At 63.4% G+C, this 21988-nt stretch overlaps 1 protein-coding gene across 1 annotated transcript; it reads right to left on the minus strand.

Moving 5' to 3' along the window:
- Positions 1-67: 67 nt before the first annotated feature.
- Positions 68-20241, minus strand: LOC136050657 (myosin-binding protein C, fast-type-like). The gene is given in 9 exon segments (XM_065739691.1): positions 68-198; positions 9676-9869; positions 11541-11600; positions 13264-13309; positions 15296-15413; positions 17182-17214; positions 17216-17328; positions 18321-18395; positions 20107-20241. Coding segments are annotated over 9 exon segments (867 nt in total). The 5' UTR covers positions 20204-20241.
- Positions 20242-21988: the final 1747 nt, after the last annotated feature.

Consider the following 21988-nt stretch of genomic DNA (forward strand, 5'->3'; position numbering starts at 1 on the left):
TCACTTGGAGCCGGGCTTGAGCAGCCGCCCCTGTCCCCCTGCTCCCATTAATTAGCTAATTAGTTAATTAGTGAGCGCTCACTTGGAGCCGGGCTTGAGCAGCTGGCCGTTCTTGTGGGGTCGCTGGAGCTCCACCACCAGTTTGATTTTGTTGCCCTTTGTCCACCTGGTACGCCGGCTCCAGCTTCCGGATGAACGCTGCCCCACGGCGCCCCACGGCGTACACCGCGCAGCGCCCCACAGCGCCCCACAGCGCCCCACGGCGTCACCGCGCAGCGCCCCACAGCACTGCCCCACAGCGCCCCACGGCGTCACCGCGCAGCGCCCCATAGCGCCCCATAGCACTGCCCACAGCGTCACCGCGCAGCGCCCCACAGCGCCCCATAGCACTGCCCCACAGCGCCCCACGGCGTCACCGCGGCAGCGCCCCACAAGGCGCCCCACAGCACTGCCCCACAGCACCCCCACGGCGTCACCGCGCAGCGCCCCACAGCGCCCCATAGCACTGCCCCACAGCGCCCCCACAGTGCCCCATAGCGTCACCGCGCAGCGCCCCCATAGCGCCCCACAGCACTGCCCCACAGCGTCCACCGCGCAGCGCCCCACAGCGCCCCACAGCACTGCCCCACAGCGCCCCACGGCGTCACCGCGCAGCGCCCCACAGCGCCCCATAGCACTGCCCCACAGCGGCCCCACAGCGCCCCACGGCGTCACCGCGCAGCGCCCCACAGCGCCCCACAGCGCCCCACGGCGTCACCGCGCAGCGCCCCATAGCGCCCCATAGCACTGCCCCACGGCGTCACCGCGCAGCGCCCCACAGCACTGCCCCACAGCGTCACCGCGCAGCGCCCCACAGCGCCCCATAGCACTGCCCCACAGCGCCCACAGCACTGCCCCACGGCGCCCCACGGCGTCAACCGCGCAGCGCCCCACAGCACTGCCCCACAGGCGCCCCACCGCGTCACCGCGCAGCGCCCCACAGCGCCCCATAGCACTGCCCCACAGCGCCCCACGGCGTCACCGCGCAGCGCCCCACAGCGCCCCACAGCACTGCCCCACAGCACCCCACGGCGTCACCGCGCAGCGCCCCACAGCGCCCCATAGCACTGCCCCACAGCGCCCCACAGTGCCCCATAGCGTCACCGCGCAGCGCCCCATAGCGCCCCACAGCACTGCCCCACAGCGTCACCGCGCAGCGCCCCACAGCGCCCCACAGCACTGCCCCACAGCGCCCCACGGCGTCACCGCGCAGCGCCCCACAGCGCCCCATAGCACTGCCCCACAGCGCCCCCACAGCGCCCCACGGCGTCACCGCGCAGCGCCCCACAGCGCCCCACAGCGCCCCACGGCGTCACCGCGCAGCGCCCCATAGCGCCCCATAGCACTGCCCCACGGCGTCACCGCGCAGCGCCCCACAGCACTGCCCCACAGCGTCACCGCGCAGCGCCCCACAGCGCCCCATAGCACTGCCCCACAGCGCCCCACAGCACTGCCCCACGGCGCCCCACGGCGTCACCGCGCAGCGCCCCACAGCACTGCCCCACAGCGCCCCACGGCGTCACCGCGCAGCGCCCCATAGCGCCCCATAGCACTGCCCCACAGCGTCACCGCGCAGCGCCCCACAGCGCCCATAGCACTGCCCCACAGCGCCCCACGGCGTCACCGCGCAGCGCCCCACAGCGCCCACAGCACTGCCCCACAGCACCCCACGGCGTCACCGCGCAGCGCCCCACAGCGCCCCATAGCACTGCCCCACAGCGCCCCACAGTGCCCCATAGCGTCACCCGCGCAGCGCCCCATAGCGCCCCACAGCACTGCCCCACAACGTCACCGCGCAGCGCCCCACAGCGCCCCACAGCACTGCCCCACAGCGCCCCACGGCGTCACCGCGCAGCGCCCCACAGCGCCCCATAGCACTGCCCCACAGCGCCCCACAGCGCCCCACGGCGTCACCGCGCAGCGCCCCACAGCGCCCCACAGCGCCCCACGGCGTCACCGCGCAGCGCCCCATAGCGCCCCATAGCACTGCCCCACGGCGTCACCCGCGCAGCGCCCCACAGCACTGCCCCACAGCGTCACCGCGCAGCGCCCCACAGCGCCCCATAGCACTGCCCCACAGCGCCCCACAGCACTGCCCCACGGCGCCCCACGGCGTCACCCGCGCAGCGCCCCACAGCACTGCCCCACAGCGCCCCACGGCGTCACCGCGCAGCGCCCCATAGCGCCCCATAGCACTGCCCCACAGCGTCACCGCGCAGCGCCCACAGCGCCCCATAGCACTGCGCCCCACAGCGCCCCACGGCGTCACCGCGCAGCGCCCCACAGCGCCCCACAGCACTGCCCCACAGCACCCACGGCGTCACCGCGCAGCGCCCACAGCGCCCCATAGCACTGCCCCACAGCGCCCCACAGTGCCCCATAGCGTCACCGCGCAGCGCCCCATAGCGCCCCACAGCACTGCCCCACAGCGTCACCGCGCAGCGCCCCACAGCGCCCCACAGCACTGCCCCACAGCGCCCCACGGCGTCACCGCGCAGCGCCCCACAGCGCCCCATAGCACTGCCCCACAGCGCCCCACAGCGCCCCACGGCGTCACCGCGCAGCGCCCCACAGCGCCCCACAGCGCCCCACGGCGTCACCGCGCAGCGCCCCATAGCGCCCCATAGCACTGCCCCACGGCGTCACCAGCGCAGCGCCCCACAGCACTGCCCCACAGCGTCACCGCGCAGCGCCCCACAGCGCCCCATAGCACTGCCCCACAGCGCCCCACAGCACTGCCCCACGGCGCCCCACGGCGTCACCGCGCAGCGCCCCACAGCACTGCCCCACAGCGCCCCACGGCGTCACCGCGCAGCGCCCCATAGCGCCCCATAGCACTGCCCACAGCGTCACCGCGCAGCGCCCCACAGCGCCCCATAGCACTGCCCCACAGCGCCCCACGGCGTCACCGCGCAGCGCCCCACAGCGCCCCACAGCACTGCCCCACAGCACCCCACGGCGTCACCGCGCAGCGCCCCACAGCGCCCCATAGCACTGCCCCACAGCGCCCCACAGTGCCCCATAGCGTCACCGCGCAGCGCCCCATAGCGCCCCACAGCACTGCCCCACAGCGTCACCGCGCAGCGCCCCACAGCGCCCCACAGCACTGCCCCACAGCGCCCCACGGCGTCACCGCGCAGCGCCCCACAGCGCCCCATAGCACTGCCCCACAGCGCCCCACAGCGCCCCACGGCGTCACCGCGCAGCGCCCCACAGCGCCCCACAGCGCCCCACGGCGTCACCGCGCAGCGCCCCATAGCGCCCCATAGCACTGCCCCACGGCGTCACCGCGCAGCGCCCCACAGCACTGCCCCACAGCGTCACCGCGCAGCGCCCCACAGCGCCCCATAGCACTGCCCCACAGCGCCCCACAGCACTGCCCCACGGCGCCCCACGGCGTCACCGCGCAGCGCCCCACAGCACTGCCCCACAGCGCCCCACGGCGTCACCGCGCAGCGCCCCATAGCGCCCCATAGCACTGCCCCACAGCGTCACCGCGCAGCGCCCCACAGCGCCCCATAGCACTGCCCCACAGCGCCCCACGGCGTCACCGCGCAGCGCCCCACAGCGCCCCACAGCACTGCCCCACAGCACCCCACGGCGTCACCGCGCAGCGCCCCACAGCGCCCCATAGCACTGCCCCACAGCGCCCCACAGTGCCCCATAGCGTCACCGCGCAGCGCCCCATAGCGCCCCACAGCACTGCCCCACAGCGTCACCGCGCAGCGCCCCACAGCGCCCCACAGCACTGCCCCACAGCGCCCCACGGCGTCACCGCGCAGCGCCCCACAGCGCCCCATAGCACTGCCCCACAGCGCCCCACAGCGCCCCACGGCGTCACCGCGCAGCGCCCCACAGCGCCCCACAGCGCCCCACGGCGTCACCGCGCAGCGCCCCATAGCGCCCCATAGCACTGCCCCACGGCGTCACCGCGCAGCGCCCCACAGCACTGCCCCACAGCGTCACCGCGCAGCGCCCCACAGCGCCCCATAGCACTGCCCCACAGCGCCCCACAGCACTGCCCCACGGCGCCCCACGGCGTCACCGCGCAGCGCCCCACAGCACTGCCCCACAGCGCCCCACGGCGTCACCGCGCAGCGCCCCATAGCGCCCCATAGCACTGCCCCACAGCGTCACCGCGCAGCGCCCCACAGCGCCCCATAGCACTGCCCCACAGCGCCCCACGGCGTCACCGCGCAGCGCCCCACAGCGCCCCACAGCACTGCCCCACAGCACCCCACGGCGTCACCGCGCAGCGCCCCACAGCGCCCCATAGCACTGCCCCACAGCGCCCCACAGTGCCCCATAGCGTCACCGCGCAGCGCCCCATAGCGCCCCACAGCACTGCCCCACAGCGTCACCGCGCAGCGCCCCACAGCGCCCCACAGCACTGCCCCACAGCGCCCCACGGCGTCACCGCGCAGCGCCCCACAGCGCCCCATAGCACTGCCCCACAGCGCCCCACAGCGCCCCACGGCGTCACCGCGCAGCGCCCCACAGCGCCCCACAGCGCCCCACGGCGTCACCGCGCAGCGCCCCATAGCGCCCCATAGCACTGCCCCACGGCGTCACCGCGCAGCGCCCCACAGCACTGCCCCACAGCGTCACCGCGCAGCGCCCCACAGCGCCCCATAGCACTGCCCCACAGCGCCCCACAGCACTGCCCCACGGCGCCCCACGGCGTCACCGCGCAGCGCCCCACAGCACTGCCCCACAGCGCCCCACGGCGTCACCGCGCAGCGCCCCACAGCGCCCCATAGCACTGCCCCACAGCGCCCCACGGCGTCACCGCGCAGCGCCCCACAGCGCCCCACAGCACTGCCCCACAGCACCCCACGGCGTCACCGCGCAGCGCCCCACAGCGCCCCATAGCACTGCCCCACAGCGCCCCACAGTGCCCCATAGCGTCACCGCGCAGCGCCCCATAGCGCCCCACAGCACTGCCCCACAGCGTCACCGCGCAGCGCCCCACAGCGCCCCACAGCACTGCCCCACAGCGCCCCACGGCGTCACCGCGCAGCGCCCCACAGCGCCCCATAGCACTGCCCCACAGCGCCCCACAGCGCCCCACGGCGTCACCGCGCAGCGCCCCACAGCGCCCCACAGCGCCCCACGGCGTCACCGCGCAGCGCCCCATAGCGCCCCATAGCACTGCCCCACGGCGTCACCGCGCAGCGCCCCACAGCACTGCCCCACAGCGTCACCGCGCAGCGCCCCACAGCGCCCCATAGCACTGCCCCACAGCGCCCCACAGCACTGCCCCACGGCGCCCCACGGCGTCACCGCGCAGCGCCCCACAGCACTGCCCCACAGCGCCCCACGGCGTCACCGCGCAGCGCCCCATAGCGCCCCATAGCACTGCCCCACAGCGTCACCGCGCAGCGCCCCACAGCGCCCCATAGCACTGCCCCACAGCGCCCCACGGCGTCACCGCGCAGCGCCCCACAGCGCCCCACAGCACTGCCCCACAGCACCCCACGGCGTCACCGCGCAGCGCCCCACAGCGCCCCATAGCACTGCCCCACAGCGCCCCACAGTGCCCCATAGCGTCACCGCGCAGCGCCCCATAGCGCCCCACAGCACTGCCCCACAGCGTCACCGCGCAGCGCCCCACAGCGCCCCACAGCACTGCCCCACAGCGCCCCACGGCGTCACCGCGCAGCGCCCCACAGCGCCCCATAGCACTGCCCCACAGCGCCCCACAGCGCCCCACGGCGTCACCGCGCAGCGCCCCACAGCGCCCCACAGCGCCCCACGGCGTCACCGCGCAGCGCCCCATAGCGCCCCATAGCACTGCCCCACGGCGTCACCGCGCAGCGCCCCACAGCACTGCCCCACAGCGTCACCGCGCAGCGCCCCACAGCGCCCCATAGCACTGCCCCACAGCGCCCCACAGCACTGCCCCACGGCGCCCCACGGCGTCACCGCGCAGCGCCCCACAGCACTGCCCCACAGCGCCCCACGGCGTCACCGCGCAGCGCCCCATAGCGCCCCATAGCACTGCCCCACAGCGTCACCGCGCAGCGCCCCACAGCGCCCCATAGCACTGCCCCACAGCGCCCCACGGCGTCACCGCGCAGCGCCCCACAGCGCCCCACAGCACTGCCCCACAGCACCCCACGGCGTCACCGCGCAGCGCCCCACAGCGCCCCATAGCACTGCCCCACAGCGCCCCACAGTGCCCCATAGCGTCACCGCGCAGCGCCCCATAGCGCCCCACAGCACTGCCCCACAGCGTCACCGCGCAGCGCCCCACAGCGCCCCACAGCACTGCCCCACAGCGCCCCACGGCGTCACCGCGCAGCGCCCCACAGCGCCCCATAGCACTGCCCCACAGCGCCCCACAGCGCCCCACGGCGTCACCGCGCAGCGCCCCACAGCGCCCCACAGCGCCCCACGGCGTCACCGCGCAGCGCCCCATAGCGCCCCATAGCACTGCCCCACGGCGTCACCGCGCAGCGCCCCACAGCACTGCCCCACAGCGTCACCGCGCAGCGCCCCACAGCGCCCCATAGCACTGCCCCACAGCGCCCCACAGCACTGCCCCACGGCGCCCCACGGCGTCACCGCGCAGCGCCCCACAGCACTGCCCCACAGCGCCCCACGGCGTCACCGCGCAGCGCCCCATAGCGCCCCATAGCACTGCCCCACAGCGTCACCGCGCAGCGCCCCACAGCGCCCCATAGCACTGCCCCACAGCGCCCCACGGCGTCACCGCGCAGCGCCCCACAGCGCCCCACAGCACTGCCCCACAGCACCCCACGGCGTCACCGCGCAGCGCCCCACAGCGCCCCATAGCACTGCCCCACAGCGCCCCACAGTGCCCCATAGCGTCACCGCGCAGCGCCCCATAGCGCCCCACAGCACTGCCCCACAGCGTCACCGCGCAGCGCCCCACAGCGCCCCACAGCACTGCCCCACAGCGCCCCACGGCGTCACCGCGCAGCGCCCCACAGCGCCCCATAGCACTGCCCCACAGCGCCCCACAGCGCCCCACGGCGTCACCGCGCAGCGCCCCACAGCGCCCCACAGCGCCCCACGGCGTCACCGCGCAGCGCCCCATAGCGCCCCATAGCACTGCCCCACGGCGTCACCGCGCAGCGCCCCACAGCACTGCCCCACAGCGTCACCGCGCAGCGCCCCACAGCGCCCCATAGCACTGCCCCACAGCGCCCCACAGCACTGCCCCACGGCGCCCCACGGCGTCACCGCGCAGCGCCCCACAGCGCCCCATAGCACTGCCCCACAGCGCCCCACGGCGTCACCACGCAGCGCCCCACAGCGCCCCATAGCACTGCCCCACAGCGCCCCACGGCGTCACCGCGCAGCGCCCCACAGCGCCCCACAGCACTGCCCCATAGCGTCACCGCACAGCGCCCCATAGCGCCCCATAGCACTGCCCCACAGCGTCACCGCGCAGCGCCCCACAGAGCCCCACAGTGCCCCATAGCGTCACCGCGCAGCGCCCCATAGCGCCCCATAGCACTGCCCCATAGCGTCACCGCGCAGCGCCCCACAGCGCCCCACAGCACTGCCCCATAGCGCCCCATAGCACTGCCCCACAGAGCCCCACAGCACAGCCCCACAGCGCCCCATAGCACTGCCCCACAGCGCCCCACAGCACTGCCCCACAGCGCCCCATAGCACTGCCCCACAGCGCCCCACAGCACTGCCCCACAGCGCCCCATAGCACTGCCCCACAGCGCCCCACAGCACTGCCCCACAGCGCCCCATAGCACTGCCCCATAGCATCACCACACAGCGACCAATAGCGCCTCCCTATCCCCTCCCTATCTCCCCCATATCGCCCCCTATCGCCCCACATCCCCCCCCACATCGCCCCACATCGCCCCACACGCCCCACACGCCCCACCTTCGCTCTTCTTGGGCTCGACGTGCACCTTCTTGAGGCGCTTGAGCATCCCATACAGCCCCATATCCCCCCCATATCGCCCCCTATCCCCCCCATATCGCCCCCTATCCCCCCCATATCGCCCCACATCGCCCCATATCCTGCCCCACAGCGCCCCACACGCCCCACACGCCCCACCTTCGCTCTTCTTGGGCTCCACGTGCACCTTCTTGAGGCGCTTGAGCATCCCGTACAGCCCCCTATCCCCCCCATATCGCCCCCTATCCCCCCCATATCGCCCCCTATCCCCCCCATATCGCCCCACATCGCCCCATATCCCGCCCCACATCGCCCCACACGCCCCACACGCCCCACCTTCGCTCTTCTTGGGCTCGACGTGCACCTTCTTGAGGCGCTTGAGCATCCCGTACAGCCCCATATCCCCCCCATATCGCCCCCATCCCCCCCATATCGCCCCCTATCCCCCCCATATCGCCCCCTATCCCCCCCATATCGCCCCACATCGCCCCACATCGCCCCACACGCCCCACCTTCGCTCTTCTTGGGCTCGACGTGCACCTTCTTGAGGCGCTTGAGCATCCCATACAGCCCCATATCCCCCCATATCGCCCCCTATCCCCCCCATATCGCCCCCTATCCCCCCCACATCTCCCCACATCGCCCCATATCCCGCCCCACATCGCCCCACATCGCCCCACACGCCCCACACGCCCCACCTTCGCTCTTCTTGGGCTCCACGTGCACCTTCTTGAGGCGCTTGAGCATCCCGTACAGCCCCATACCCCCCCATATCGCCCCCTATCCCCCCCATATCGCCCCCTATCCCCCCCATATCGCCCCACATCGCCCCACATCGCCCCACACGCCCCACCTTCGCTCTTCTTGGGCTCGACGTGCACCTTCTTGAGGTGCTTGAGCATCCCGTACAGCCCCATAGCGCCCCATATCCCCCCCATATCACCCCCTATCCCCCCCATATCGCCCCATGTCGCCCCATATCCCGCCCCACACGCCCCACAGCGCCCCACAGCGCCCCACACGCCCCACCTTCGCTCTTCTTGGGCTCCACGTGCACCTTCTTGAGGCGCTTGAGCATCCCGTACAGCCCCATACCCCCCCATATCGCCCCCTATCCCCCCCATATCGCCCCCTATCCCCCCCATATCGCCCCACATCGCCCCACATCGCCCCACACGCCCCACCTTCGCTCTTCTTGGGCTCGACGTGCACCTTCTTGAGGTGCTTGAGCATCCCGTACAGCCCCATAGCGCCCCATATCCCCCCCATATCACCCCCTATCCCCCCCATATCGCCCCATGTCGCCCCATATCCCGCCCCACACGCCCCACAGCGCCCCACAGCGCCCCACACGCCCCACCTTCGCTCTTCTTGGGCTCCACGTGCACCTTCTTGAGGCGCTTGAGCATCCTGTTCAGCCCCATATCCCCCCATATCGCCCCCTATCCCCCCCATATCGCCCCCTATCCCCCCCATATCGCCCCCTATCCCCCCCATATCGCCCCCTATCCCCCCCATATCGCCCCACATCGCCCCATATCCCGCCCCACAGTGCCCCACACGCCCCACCTTCGCTCTTCTTGGGCTCGACGTGCACCTTCTTGAGGCGCTTGAGCATCCCGTACAGCCCCATAGTGCCACATATCCCCCCCATATCGCCCCCTATCCCCCCCATATCGCCCCATATCGCCCCATATCCCGCCCCACATCGCCCCACAGCGCCCCACACGCCCCACACGCCCCACCTTCGCTCTTCTTGGGCTCGACGTGCACCTTCTTGAGGCGCTTGAGCATGCCGCGCAGGTCGGTGATGCCGTACTGGAAGGCGATGCGTTCGTATTCGCTCTTTTTGGTGACGCCCTTCAGCAGTTCCCAAATTTCGGGCGGGAACGGATCGTCCTCGTCCTTCTTCTTCTTCTTCTCCTCCACCTGCACCTCCCTGCCGTGCAACACGCCTTGCACCACTGCCGTGCAACACCACTGCTGCCGTGCAACACCACTGCCTCGCACTACTGCCGTGCAACACGCCTTGCACTACTGCCGTGCAACACCACTGCTGCCGTGCAACACCACTGCCTCGCACCGCTGCCGTGCAACACCACTGCTGCCGTGCAACACCACTGCCTCGCACTGCTGCCGTGCAACACCACTACTGCCGTGCAACACACCTTGCACCACTGCCGTGCAACAACACTGCCTCGCACTACTGCCGTGCAACACAACTGCCTTGCACCGCTGCCGTGCAACACCACTGCCTTGCACTACTGCCGTGCAACACGCCTTGCACCACTGCCGTGCAACAACACTGCCTCGCACTACTGCCGTGCAACACCACTGCCTTGCACTGCTGCCGTGCAACACGCCTTGCACTACTGCTGTGCAACACCACTGCCTCGCACCACTGCCGTGCAACACCACTACTGCCGTGCAACACCACTGCTGCCATGCAACACGCCTCGCACTACTGCCGTGCAACACCACTGCCTCACACTACTGCCGTGCAACACCACTGCTGCCGTGCAACACGCCTCGCACTACTGCCGTGCAACACAACTGCATTGCACTACTGCCGTGCAACACCACTGCTGCCGTGCAACACCACTGCCTCGCACTACTGCCATGCAACACCACTGCCTTGCGCTACTGCCGTGCAACACCACTGCTGCCGTGCACCACCACTACTGCCGTGCAACACCACTGCCTCGCACTACTGCCGTGCAACACGCCTTGCACTACTGCCATGCAACTTCTTCACGTCACACAAGAGCAGCCTTGCACAAGTGTGTTGCACAAGAGCAGCCTTGCACGAGCACCTTGCACAAGAGCAGCCTTGCACGAGCACCTTGCACAAGAGCAGCCTTGCACGAGCACCTTGCACAAGAGCACGTTGCACAAAGAGCAGCCTTGCACGAGCACGTTGCACAAGAGCACCTTGCACAAGAGCAGCCTTGCACAAGAGCACGTTGCACAAGAGCACGTTGCACAAGAGCAGCCTTGCACGAGCACGTTGCACAAGAGCACCTTGCACAAGCACATTGCACAAGAGCAGCCTTGCACAAGAGCACGTTGCACAAGAGCACCTTGCACAAGAGTACCTTGCACAAGAGCAGCCTTGCACGAGCACGTTGCACAAGAGCAACCTTGCACAAGAGCACGTTGCACAAGAGCACATTGCACAAGAGCAGCCTTGCACGAGCACGTTGCACAAGAGCACGTTGCACAAGAGCAGCCTTGCACAAGAGCACCTTGCACGAGCACGTTGCGCAAGAGCACGTTGCACAAGAGCAGCCTTGCACGAGCACGTTGCACAAGAGCAGCGTTGCACAAGAGCACGTTGCACAAGAGCAGCCTTGCACAAGAGCACCTTGCACGAGCACGTTGCGCAAGAGCACGTTGCACAAGAGCAGCCTTGCACGAGCACGTTGCACAAGAGCAGCGTTGCACAAGAGCACGTTGCACAAGAGCAGCCTTGCACAAGAGCACCTTGCACGAGCACGTTGCACAAGAGCACGTTGCACAAGAGCAGCGTTGCACAAGAGCAGCCTTGCACAAGAGCAGCCTTGCACAAGAGCAGCGTTGCACGAGCGCGTTGCACGAGCGCGTTGCACACCTCTTTTTGAGCAGGCCGCTGAAGTCCAGCTCTCCCGCGGTGTCATCTTTGGCCTCACCACTATAGGGGGGATATTAATTAGTGATTAACGAGCCAGGGCTCTAATTAATTAGCGATTAATGATGAGCGCTGAGTGATTAATGAGCCAGGGCTCTTCATTCATTAGCGATTAATGATGACCGCTGAGTGATTAATGAGCCAGGGCTCTAATTAATTAGCAATTAATGATGACCGCTGAGTGATTAATGAGCCAGGGCCCTAATTAATTAGCAATTAATGATGACCGCTGAGTGATTAACGAGCCAGGGCTCTTCATTCATTAGCGATTAATGATGACCGCTGAGTGATTAACGAGCCAGGCCTCTAATTAATTAGCAATTAATGATGACCGCTGAGTGATTAACGAGCCAGGGCTCTTCATTCATTAGCGATTAATGATGAGCGCTGAGTGATTAATGAGCCAGGGCTCTAATTAATTAGCGATTAATGATGACCGCTGAGTGATTAATGAGCCAGGGCTCTTCATTCATTAGTGATTAATGATGACCGCTGAGTGATTAACGAGCCAGGGCCCTAATTAATTAGCAATTAATGATGACCGCTGAGTGATTAACGAGCCAGGGCTCTTCATTCATTAGCGATTAATGATGAGCGCTGAGTGATTAATGAGCCAGGGCCCTAATTAATCAGCAATTAATGATGATCACTGAGTGATTAATGAGCCAGGGCCCTAATTAATTAGCAATTAATGATGAGCGCTGAGTGATTAATGAGCCAGGGCTCTTCATTCATTAGCGATTAATGATGACCGCTGAGTGATTAATGAGCCAGGGCTCTAATTAATTAGCAATTAATGATGACCGCTGAGTGATTAATGAGCCAGGGCCCTAATTAATCAGCAATTAATGATGACCGCTGAGTGATTAACGAGCCAGGCCTCTAATTAATTAGCGATTAATGATGACCGCTGAGTGATTAATGAGCCAGGCCTCTAATTAATTAGCAATTAATGATGACCGCTGAGTGATTAATGAGCCAGGGCCCTAATTAATCAGCAATTAATGATGACCGCTGAGTGATTAACGAGCCAGGCCTCTAATTAATTAGCGATTAATGATGACCGCTGAGTGATTAATGAGCCAGGCCTCTAATTAATTAGCAATTAATGATGACCGCTGAGTGATTAATGAGCCAGGGCTCTTCATTCATTAGCGATTAATGATGAGCGCTGAGTGATTAACGAGCCAGGCCTCTAATTAATTAGCAATTAATGATGACCGCTGAGTGATTAACGAGCCAGGGCTCTTCATTCATTAGCGATTAATGATGAGCGCTGAGTGATTAATGAGCCAGGGCTCTAATTAATTAGCGATTAATGATGACCGCTGAGTGATTAATGAGCCAGGGCTCTTCATTCATTAGTGATTAATGATGACCGCTGAGTGATTAACGAGCCAGGGCCCTAATTAATTAGCAATTAATGATGACCGCTGAGTGATTAACGAGCCAGGGCTCTTCATTCATTAGCGATTAATGATGAGCGCTGAGTGATTAATGAGCCAGGGCCCTAATTAATCAGCAATTAATGATGAGCGCTGAGTGATTAATGAGCCAGGCCTCTAATTAATTAGCAATTAATGATGAGCGCTGAGTGATTAATGAGCCAGGGCTCTAATTAATTAACTAATTAATTAATTGGGGATGAGGAGGGGGTGTGACTCACGTGCGCTTGAAGGCGTGCAGCACGGCGCCTTCATCGGGACGGGGCGCTGCGGGGACCCCAACATCACCACACGGCGACCCCCAACTGACCCCGAAGTGACCCCCAAGTGACCCCAATGTGACCCCAAAGAGACCCCCAAGTGACCCCCAAGTGACCCCCAAGTGACCCCCAAGTGACCCCCAAGTGACCCCAAGTGACCCCCAAGTGACCCCGAAGTGACCCCAAGTGACCCCCAAGTGACCCCGAAGTGACCCCCAACTGACCCCAATGTGACCCCAAAGAGACCCCCAAGTGACCCCCAAGTGACCCCGAAGTGACCCCGAAGTGACCCCCAAGTGACCCCAAGTGACCCCAAAGAGACCCCCAAGTGACCCCCAAGTGACCCCCAACTGACCCCCAACTGACCCCCAAGTGACCCCCAAGTGACCCCCAAGTGACCCCAAGTGACCCCCAAGTGACCCCGAAGTGACCCCAAGTGACCCCCAAGTGACCCCGAAGTGACCCCCAACTGACCCCAATGTGACCCCAAAGAGACCCCCAAGTGACCCCCAAGTGACCCCGAAGTGACCCCGAAGTGACCCCCAAGTGACCCCAAGTGACCCCAAAGAGACCCCCAAGTGACCCCCAAGTGACCCCCAACTGACCCCCAACTGACCCCCAAGTGACCCCCAAGTGACCCCCAAGTGACCCCAAGTGACCCCCAAGTGACCCCGAAGTGACCCCAAGTGACCCCCAAGTGACCCCGAAGTGACCCCCAACTGACCCCAATGTGACCCCAAAGAGACCCCCAAGTGACCCCCAAGTGACCCCGAAGTGACCCCGAAGTGACCCCCAAGTGACCCCAAGTGACCCCGAAGTGACCCCGAAGTGACCCCAAGTGACCCCCAAGTGACCCCGAAGTGACCCCCAAGTGACCCCAAGTGACCCCGAAGTGACCCCGAAGTGACCCCGAAGTGACCCCCAAGTGACCGCGAAGTGACCCCGAAGTGACCCCAATGTAACCACAACGTGACCCCTGAGACCCCAACGTGAACCCAGTGACCCCAAAGGGACCCCAGTGACCCCAAGTGACCCCCAAGTGACCCCAATGTGACCCCAAAGAGACCCCCAAGTGACCCCGAAGTGACCCCCAAGTGACCCCGAAGTGACCCCGAAGTGACCCCGAAGTGACCCCGAAGTGACCCCCAAGTGACCCCGAAGTGACCCCAAGTGACCCCGAAGTGACCCCCAAGTGACCCCGAAGTGACCCCGAAGTGACCCCCAAGTGACCCCGAAGTGACCCCAAGTGACCCCAAAGTGACCCCAAAGTGACCCCAACGTGACCCCAATGTGACCCCAACGTAACCCCAACGTGACCCCAGTGACCCCAAAGTGACCCCAGTGACCCAAATGTGACCCCAAAGTGACCCCAATGACCCAAAATGACCCCAATGTGACCCAAAATGACCCCAATATGACCCCAAGTGACCCCAAAGTGACCCCAATACTTTGGGGGGGGTCTCCCCCTCCACGTCGATGCTGAAGGAGCAGGGGGGGGGGGTGGGGGAGGGGCTCTTCTATGGGGTCTTTTAGAGCAGAGATCCGGGATTTTTTTTTGGGGGGGGGGGGAGGGATATTGGGGGGTCGTTTTTTGGGGGGGGGGGGTCCCCAATACTTTGGGGGGTCCCCATTATTTGGGGGGGGTCTCACCCTCCACGTCGATGCTGAAGGAGCAGTTGGGTGGGGGGGGGAGGGGCTCTTCTATGGGGTCTTTTAGAGCCGAGATCCAGGATTTTTTTGGGGGGGGGGGGAGGGATATTGGGGGGTCGTTTTGGGGGGGGGGTCCCCATTATTTGGGGGGGGTCTCCCCCTCCACGTCGATGCTGAAGGAGCAGCGGGGGGGGGGGTGGGGGAGGGGCTCTTCTATGGGGTCTTTTAGAGCAGAGATCTGGGATTTTGGGGGGGGGGGGAGGGATATTGGGGGGTCGTTTTTTTGGGGGGGGGGTCTCCAATATTTTGGGGGGGGTCCCCATTATTTTGGGGGGGGTCTCACCCTCCACGTCGATGCTGAAGGAGCAGCTGTCCTTGACGTCTTTGGCCGTCACTTCGCAGCGGTAATCGCCGCGGTCGCCCAGCACCACTTTGCTGAGCTGCAGCTCGAACGTGTACACCTGAGGGGCACGGCCACGGGGGGGGCACGGTCACGAGTGGGGGGGCACGGTCATGAGTGGGGGGGGTCACGGCCACGAGTGGGGGGCACGACCACGGGGGGGCACGGTCATGAGTGGGGGGCACGGTCACGAGTGAGGGGCACGGTCATGAGTGGGGGAGGGGCATGGTCACGAGTGGGGGGTCACGGTCACGAGTGGGGGGACACGGTCACGGGGGCAGCACGGTCATGAGTGGGGGACACAGTCATGAGTGGGGGGGTCACGGTCACGAGTGGGGCATGGTCATGAGTGGGGGGCACGGCCACGAGTGGGTGGCACGGTCATGAGTGGGGGGGAACGGTCATGAGTAGGGGGACACGGTCACGGGGGGGCACAGTCATGAGTGGGGGGGAACGGTCACAAGTGGGGTGACACAGTCATGAGTGGGGGGCACGGTCATGAGTGGGGGGGGCCACGGTCATGAGTGGGAGGCACGGTCACGAGTGGGGGGCACGGTCACAAGTGGGGGGGTGGGGGAACACGGTCACGAGTGGGGAGGGGGTGACACAGTCATGAGTGAGGGGGGGGCACAGTCACAAGTATCTATGGGGTACCTATGGGGCCGCTATGGGGCAACCATGGGGCAGCTGTGGGGCAGCCATGGGGTATCTATGGGGCAGCTATAGGGCAGCTATGGGGCAGCTATAGGGCAGATATGTGGCCGCTATGGGGCAGCCATGGGGTATCTATGTGGCCGCTATGGGGCAGCCATGGGGTATCTATGTGGCCACTATGGGGCAGCCATGGGGTATCTATGGGGCAGCCATGAGGTATCTATGGGGCAGCCATGGGGTATCTATGTGGCCGCTATGGGGCAACCATGGGGCAGCCATGGGGTATCTATGTGGCCACTATGGGGCAGCCATGGGGTATCTATGGGGCAGCCATGAGGTATCTATGGGGCAGCCATGGGGTATCTATGTGGCCGCTATGGGGCAACCATGGGGCAGCCATGGGGTATCTATGTGGCCACTATGGGGCAGCCATGGGGTATCTATGGGGCAGCCATGGGGTATCTATGGGGCAGCCATGGGGTATCTATGGGGCCGCTATGGGGCAGCCATGGGGTATCTATGTGGCAGCCATGGGGCAGCCATGGGGTATCTATGGGGCAGCCATGGGGTATCTATGGGGCAGCCATGGGGTATGTATGGGGCAGCCATGGGGCAGCCATGGGGTATCTATGGGGCAGCCATGGGGTATCTATGGGGCAGCCATGGGGTATGTATGGGGCAGCCATGGGGCAGCCATGGGGTATCTATGGGGCCGCTATGGGGCAGCCATGGGGTATCTATGTGGCAGCCATGGGGTATCTATGTGGCAGCCATGGGGTATCTATGGGGCAGCCATGGGGCAGCCATGGGGTATCTATGGGGCAGCCATGGGGCAGCCATGGGGTATCTATGGGGCAGCCATGGGGTATGTATGGGGCAGCCATGGGCAGCCATGGGGTATCTATGGGGCAGCCATGGGGCAGCCATGGGGTATCTTTGTGGCCGCTATGGGGCAGCCATGGGGTATCTATGGGGCAGCCATGGGGCAGCCATGGGGTATCTTTGTGGCCGCTATGGGGCAGCCATGGGGTATCTATGGGGCAGCCATGGGGCAGCCATGGGGTATCTATGGGGCAGCCATGGGGTATCTATGGGGCAGCCATGGGGTATCTATGGGGCAGCCATGGGGTATCTATGGGGCCGCTATGGGGCAGCCGTGGGGCAGCGCCCCCCACCTTCTGGTCGTCCACCTCCTCCCGGAAGCGGCACCAGCGCGGCGCTTTTGGCGCTGAGCTCCGACCATTTCCCTTTGAACCATTTCACCGTCGGTTTCACCGCCAACGCCGCTCCCGAAACGCGCGCCGACACCGTCACATCGCGACCTACGGACACCGCGACCCACAGCGACCCATAGCGACCCACAGCGACCCACAGCGACCCACAGGGACCCACAGGGACCCACAGGGACCCATAGGGACACATAGAGAACCACAGCGCCGACACCGTCACATCGCGACCTACGGACACCGCGACCCACAGCGACCCATAGCGACCCACAGCGACCCACAGCGACCCACAGGGACCCATAGGGACCCACAGGGACACATAGGGACACATAGGGACACATAGAGACCCATAGCGACCCATAGAGACCCATAGCGACCCACAGAGACCCACAGAGACCCATAGGGACACATAGAGACCCATAGGGACCCTTAGAGACCCACAGAGATCCCTAGGGACCCACAGCGACCCATAGAGACCCATAGCGACCCATAGGGACCCATAGAGACACATAGGGACACACAGCGACCCATAGAGACCCATAGCGACCCATAGGGACACATAGAGACCCATAGAGACCCATAGCGACCCACAGCGACCCATAGCGACCATAGGGACCCATAGAGACACATAGGGACACACAGCGACCCATAGAGACCCATAGCGACCCATAGGGACCCATAGAGACCCATAGAGACCCATAGCGACCCACAGCGACCCATAGCGACCCATAGGGACCCATAGAGACCCATAGGGACACACAGGGACCCATAGAGACCCATAGCGACCCACAGCGACCCATAGAGACCCATAGGGACACATAGAGACCCATAGGGACCCATAGCGACCCACAGCGACCCATAGAGACCCATAGCAACCCATAGGGACACATAGAGACACAAAGGGACACACAGCGACCCATAGAGACCCAAAGAGACCCATAGGGACCCACAAATGACCCACAAGTGACCCACACCACCCCACAGCGACCCCCCCCCCCCCAGCCCCATAGCCACCCCCTCTCCCCTACCCCATAGTGACCCCCTCCCCGGCCCCATAGAGCCCCCCCTGCCCCACAGCGGCCCCTCACCGCTCTCCACCATCACATTCTGGGGTTTGCTGAGGAAGAGCCCCTCGGGTTCGGCGCTCTCAGGGGGGGGCAGGTCTATGGGGCACAGATATGTGGGGCACAGTTATGTGGGGCACAGATATGTGGGGCACAGATATGTGGGGCATAGATATGTGGGGCAGTTCTATGGGGCACAGATATGTGGGGCACAGTTATGTGGGGCACAGTTATGTGGGGCATACATATGTGGGGCACAGATATGTGGGGCAGTTCTGTGGGGCACAGATATGTGGGGCAGTTCTATGGGGCACAGATATGTGGGGCACAGTTATGTGGGGCATACATATGTGGGGCATAGATATGTGGGGCACAGATATGTGGGGCAGTTCTATGGGCCATATTATTGAGTCCCATTTCTATGGGGTGGGATTTGGGGTCCCCCCCATTTCTACGGGGCGGGATTTGGGGTCCCCCCATATCTATGGGGCGGGATTTGGGGTCCCCCCATTCCTATGGGGCGTGATTTGAGGTCCCCCCATATCTATGGGGCGGGATTTGGGGTTCCCTCATTTCTATGGGGCGCGGTTTGGGGTCCCCCCATTTCTATGGGGCGGGATTTGGGGTCCCCCCATATCTATGGGGCGGGATTTGGGGTCCCCCCATTCCTATGGGGCGTGATTTGAGGTCCCCCCATATCTATGGGGCGGGATTTGGGGGTTCCCTCATTTCTATGGGGCGCGGTTTGGGGTCCCCCCATTTCTATGGGGCGTGATTTGAGGTCCCCTCATTTCTATGGGCGGGATTTGGGGTCCCCCCCATTTCTACGGGGCGGGATTTGGGGTCCCCCCATTCCTATGGGGCGTGATCTGAGGTCCCCCCATATCTATGGGGCGGGATTTGGGGGTTCCCTCATTTCTATGGGGCGCGGTTTGGGGTCCCCCCATTTCTATGGGGTGGGATTTGGGGTCCCCCCATTCCTATGGGGCGTGATTTGAGGTGCCCCCATTTCTATGGGGCGGGGTTTGGGGTCCCCCCATTTCTATGGGGCGGGGTGTGGGGTTTTACCCGGTGCTTCATCTTTGTGTTCTGCAAAGAGATGGTGTGGGGGGGGGGTTCTGACGTTAATTAGTGCCAATTAATTAATTAATTCCTTAATTAGCCTTCCCCAATTAATGAGTGGATGAGCGCCTCCCTGGTTAATTAATAAGCGCTTCCCCCGATTAATTATTCCCTCCCCCCCCCCCAATTAATCAGCGCCCCCGACTCCCCGCCATTAGTGACCCCACCAATTAATGAGCGCCTAATTAATTAATTAATCCCCCCCAATCAATCAATTAGCGCCCCGCCCCATTAATGACTGCCCCTCCCAATCAATTAATAAGCGCTGCCCAATTAATGAGTGCCCCCCCTCAAATAATCAATTAGCACTTCCCCCCAATTCATCAGCACCCCCGCAATTAACAAGTGCCAATTAATTAATGAGCACCCCCCAATTAATGACGGCTCCGAATTAATGAATGCACCCCCCATTAATTAGCGCCCCCCCAATGAATGAATGCTCCCCCCAATCAATCAATTAGCAATGCCCAATTCATTAGCACCACCCCAATTAATGAGCGCCCAATTAATTAATTAGCTCTTACCAGTTAATGAACCCCTCCCCCCGCCCCCTAATTAGCGCCCTCCCTCCCTCCCAGTGAGAGTCCCGCCCAATTAATTAGAGTCCCCTCAATTAATGAGCGCCCCCGGTTAATTAGTGCCCCCAATTAGTTAATTAATAGTTAATTAGCGCCCCGAATTAATGAACCTTGCGGCGGCGCCTCCTCCTTTTTCTCCTCTTTTTTCTCCTCTTTTTTCTCCTCCTTCTTCTTCGCCTCTTTCTTCGGCGCTGCAATTAACGCCATTAATTAACCTCACCCCGGCTAATTACCCCCATTAGGGGTAATTAATACCGATGGGGGCAATTAATGAACGGCCCCAGGGGAAGTTGATGCCTCCCGGGGGGGCAATTAACGCCATTAATTGTAATTAATTGACCCCACCCCGGGGTAATTAACCCCATTAGGGGCAATAGGAACAGCACTGAGGGTAATTAACGCCATTAATTGTAATTAACTGACCCCACCCCGGGGTAATTAACCCCATTAGGGGCAATAGGAACAGCACTGAGGGTAATTAACGCCATTAATTGTAATTAATTGACCCCACCCCGGGGTAATTAACCCCATTAGGGGCAATAGGAACAGCACTGAGGGTAATTAACGCCATTAATTGTAATTAATTGACCCCACCCCGCGGTAATTAACCCCATTAGGGGCAGCGAACCACAACGAAGGTGGATTAATTAATCTTTTGGGGGTAATTAACTCAATAGTGGCAAATAATTAACACCATCCCGGCGGTAATTAACATCAGTAAGGTCAATTAACTCCAATTAAGGGCAATTAACCCTATTGGGGAGCAATTAACCCCAATTAAGTTCAATTAACCCCAATTAAGCGCCATTAGCACCATTAGAGGCAATTAATTAACCTCCTCCCGAGGTAATTAACAAACACAATTAAAGACAATTAATTAAACCCCCATAGGGGTTAATTAATTGGGGGTAACTAATACGGTTGGGGGGCAATTAATGAACCCTTCCCCCCCCGCCCCCCCCCGTGGGTAATTATTACCCGGCGGGTAATTAATTCCATTAATGGCAACGTCCCTCCTCCCCCTCCCCCACCCGTGGGTAATTAATCCCATTAAAGGTAATTAACCGCCCCGAGAGGTAATTAATCCCTCCCCCCCCCCCCCCCCCTCAGCTGTCACTGCGCTCAATGTCACCGTGGGGGGAGGGGGGGGGGGCTCCAAAAATAGTGCTCCCCCCCTTAATTAGTGCCTCCCCAATTAGTGCACACTCCTAATTAGCGCTCCCCCCCTTAATTAGTGTCCTCCCCCCGTAATTAATGTCCTCCCCCCTTAATTAGTGCCCCCCCAAACCCGTAATTACTGCCCCCACCTCCGAGCCGATCCCCCCCCCCCCGCCACTCACCCTTAATTAAAGCTCCACCCTTAATTAGTGCTTCCCCAATTAGTGCACGCCCTTAATTAGCGCCCCCATAATTAGTGCTCTCCCCCTTAATTAGCGCCCTCCTCCCTTAATTAGTGCCCTTCCCCCAGACCGTAATTACTGCCCCCCTCGGAGTCCTCGCCCCCCCCCCCCACCCCCTTAATTAATACCCCCCTTAATTAATACCCCCTTAATTAGTAACCTCTTCCCTAATTAGTGCCCCCCATCCCCTTTAATTAGTGCCTCCCCCCTCAATTAGTGCCCATCCTTAATTAATTGTCCCCCCACCCCTCCGGGGTTAATTAACCACTCTCCCAGGTAATTAATTGCCCCTGGGTAATTAATTGCCCCCCAGGTTCTAATTACCCACTCTCCAAGATAATTAACCGTCCCCCCTCAGTAATTAATTGCCCCCCAGGAGCTAATTGCCTACTCCACCGGGTAATTAGCTCCACCCCCCCCGCATTAATCAACCCCCCCTCCCCTCCTAATCATCGCCAATTAATGAACGCTAATTAATTACTCCCCCGAGCCATTAATCACCCCCCTCCCCTCATAATAATTGCCAATTAATGAATGCTAATTAATAACTCCCCCTTACCCCCCCTGAGCCATTAATCGCCCCCCTCCCCTC

The sequence above is a fragment of the Cyrtonyx montezumae genome, unplaced genomic scaffold, assembly GCF_038088225.1.
Source record: "Cyrtonyx montezumae isolate F1298 unplaced genomic scaffold, pur_monq_1.0 scaffold_240, whole genome shotgun sequence".
Classification (NCBI taxonomy): domain Eukaryota; kingdom Metazoa; phylum Chordata; class Aves; order Galliformes; family Odontophoridae; genus Cyrtonyx; species Cyrtonyx montezumae.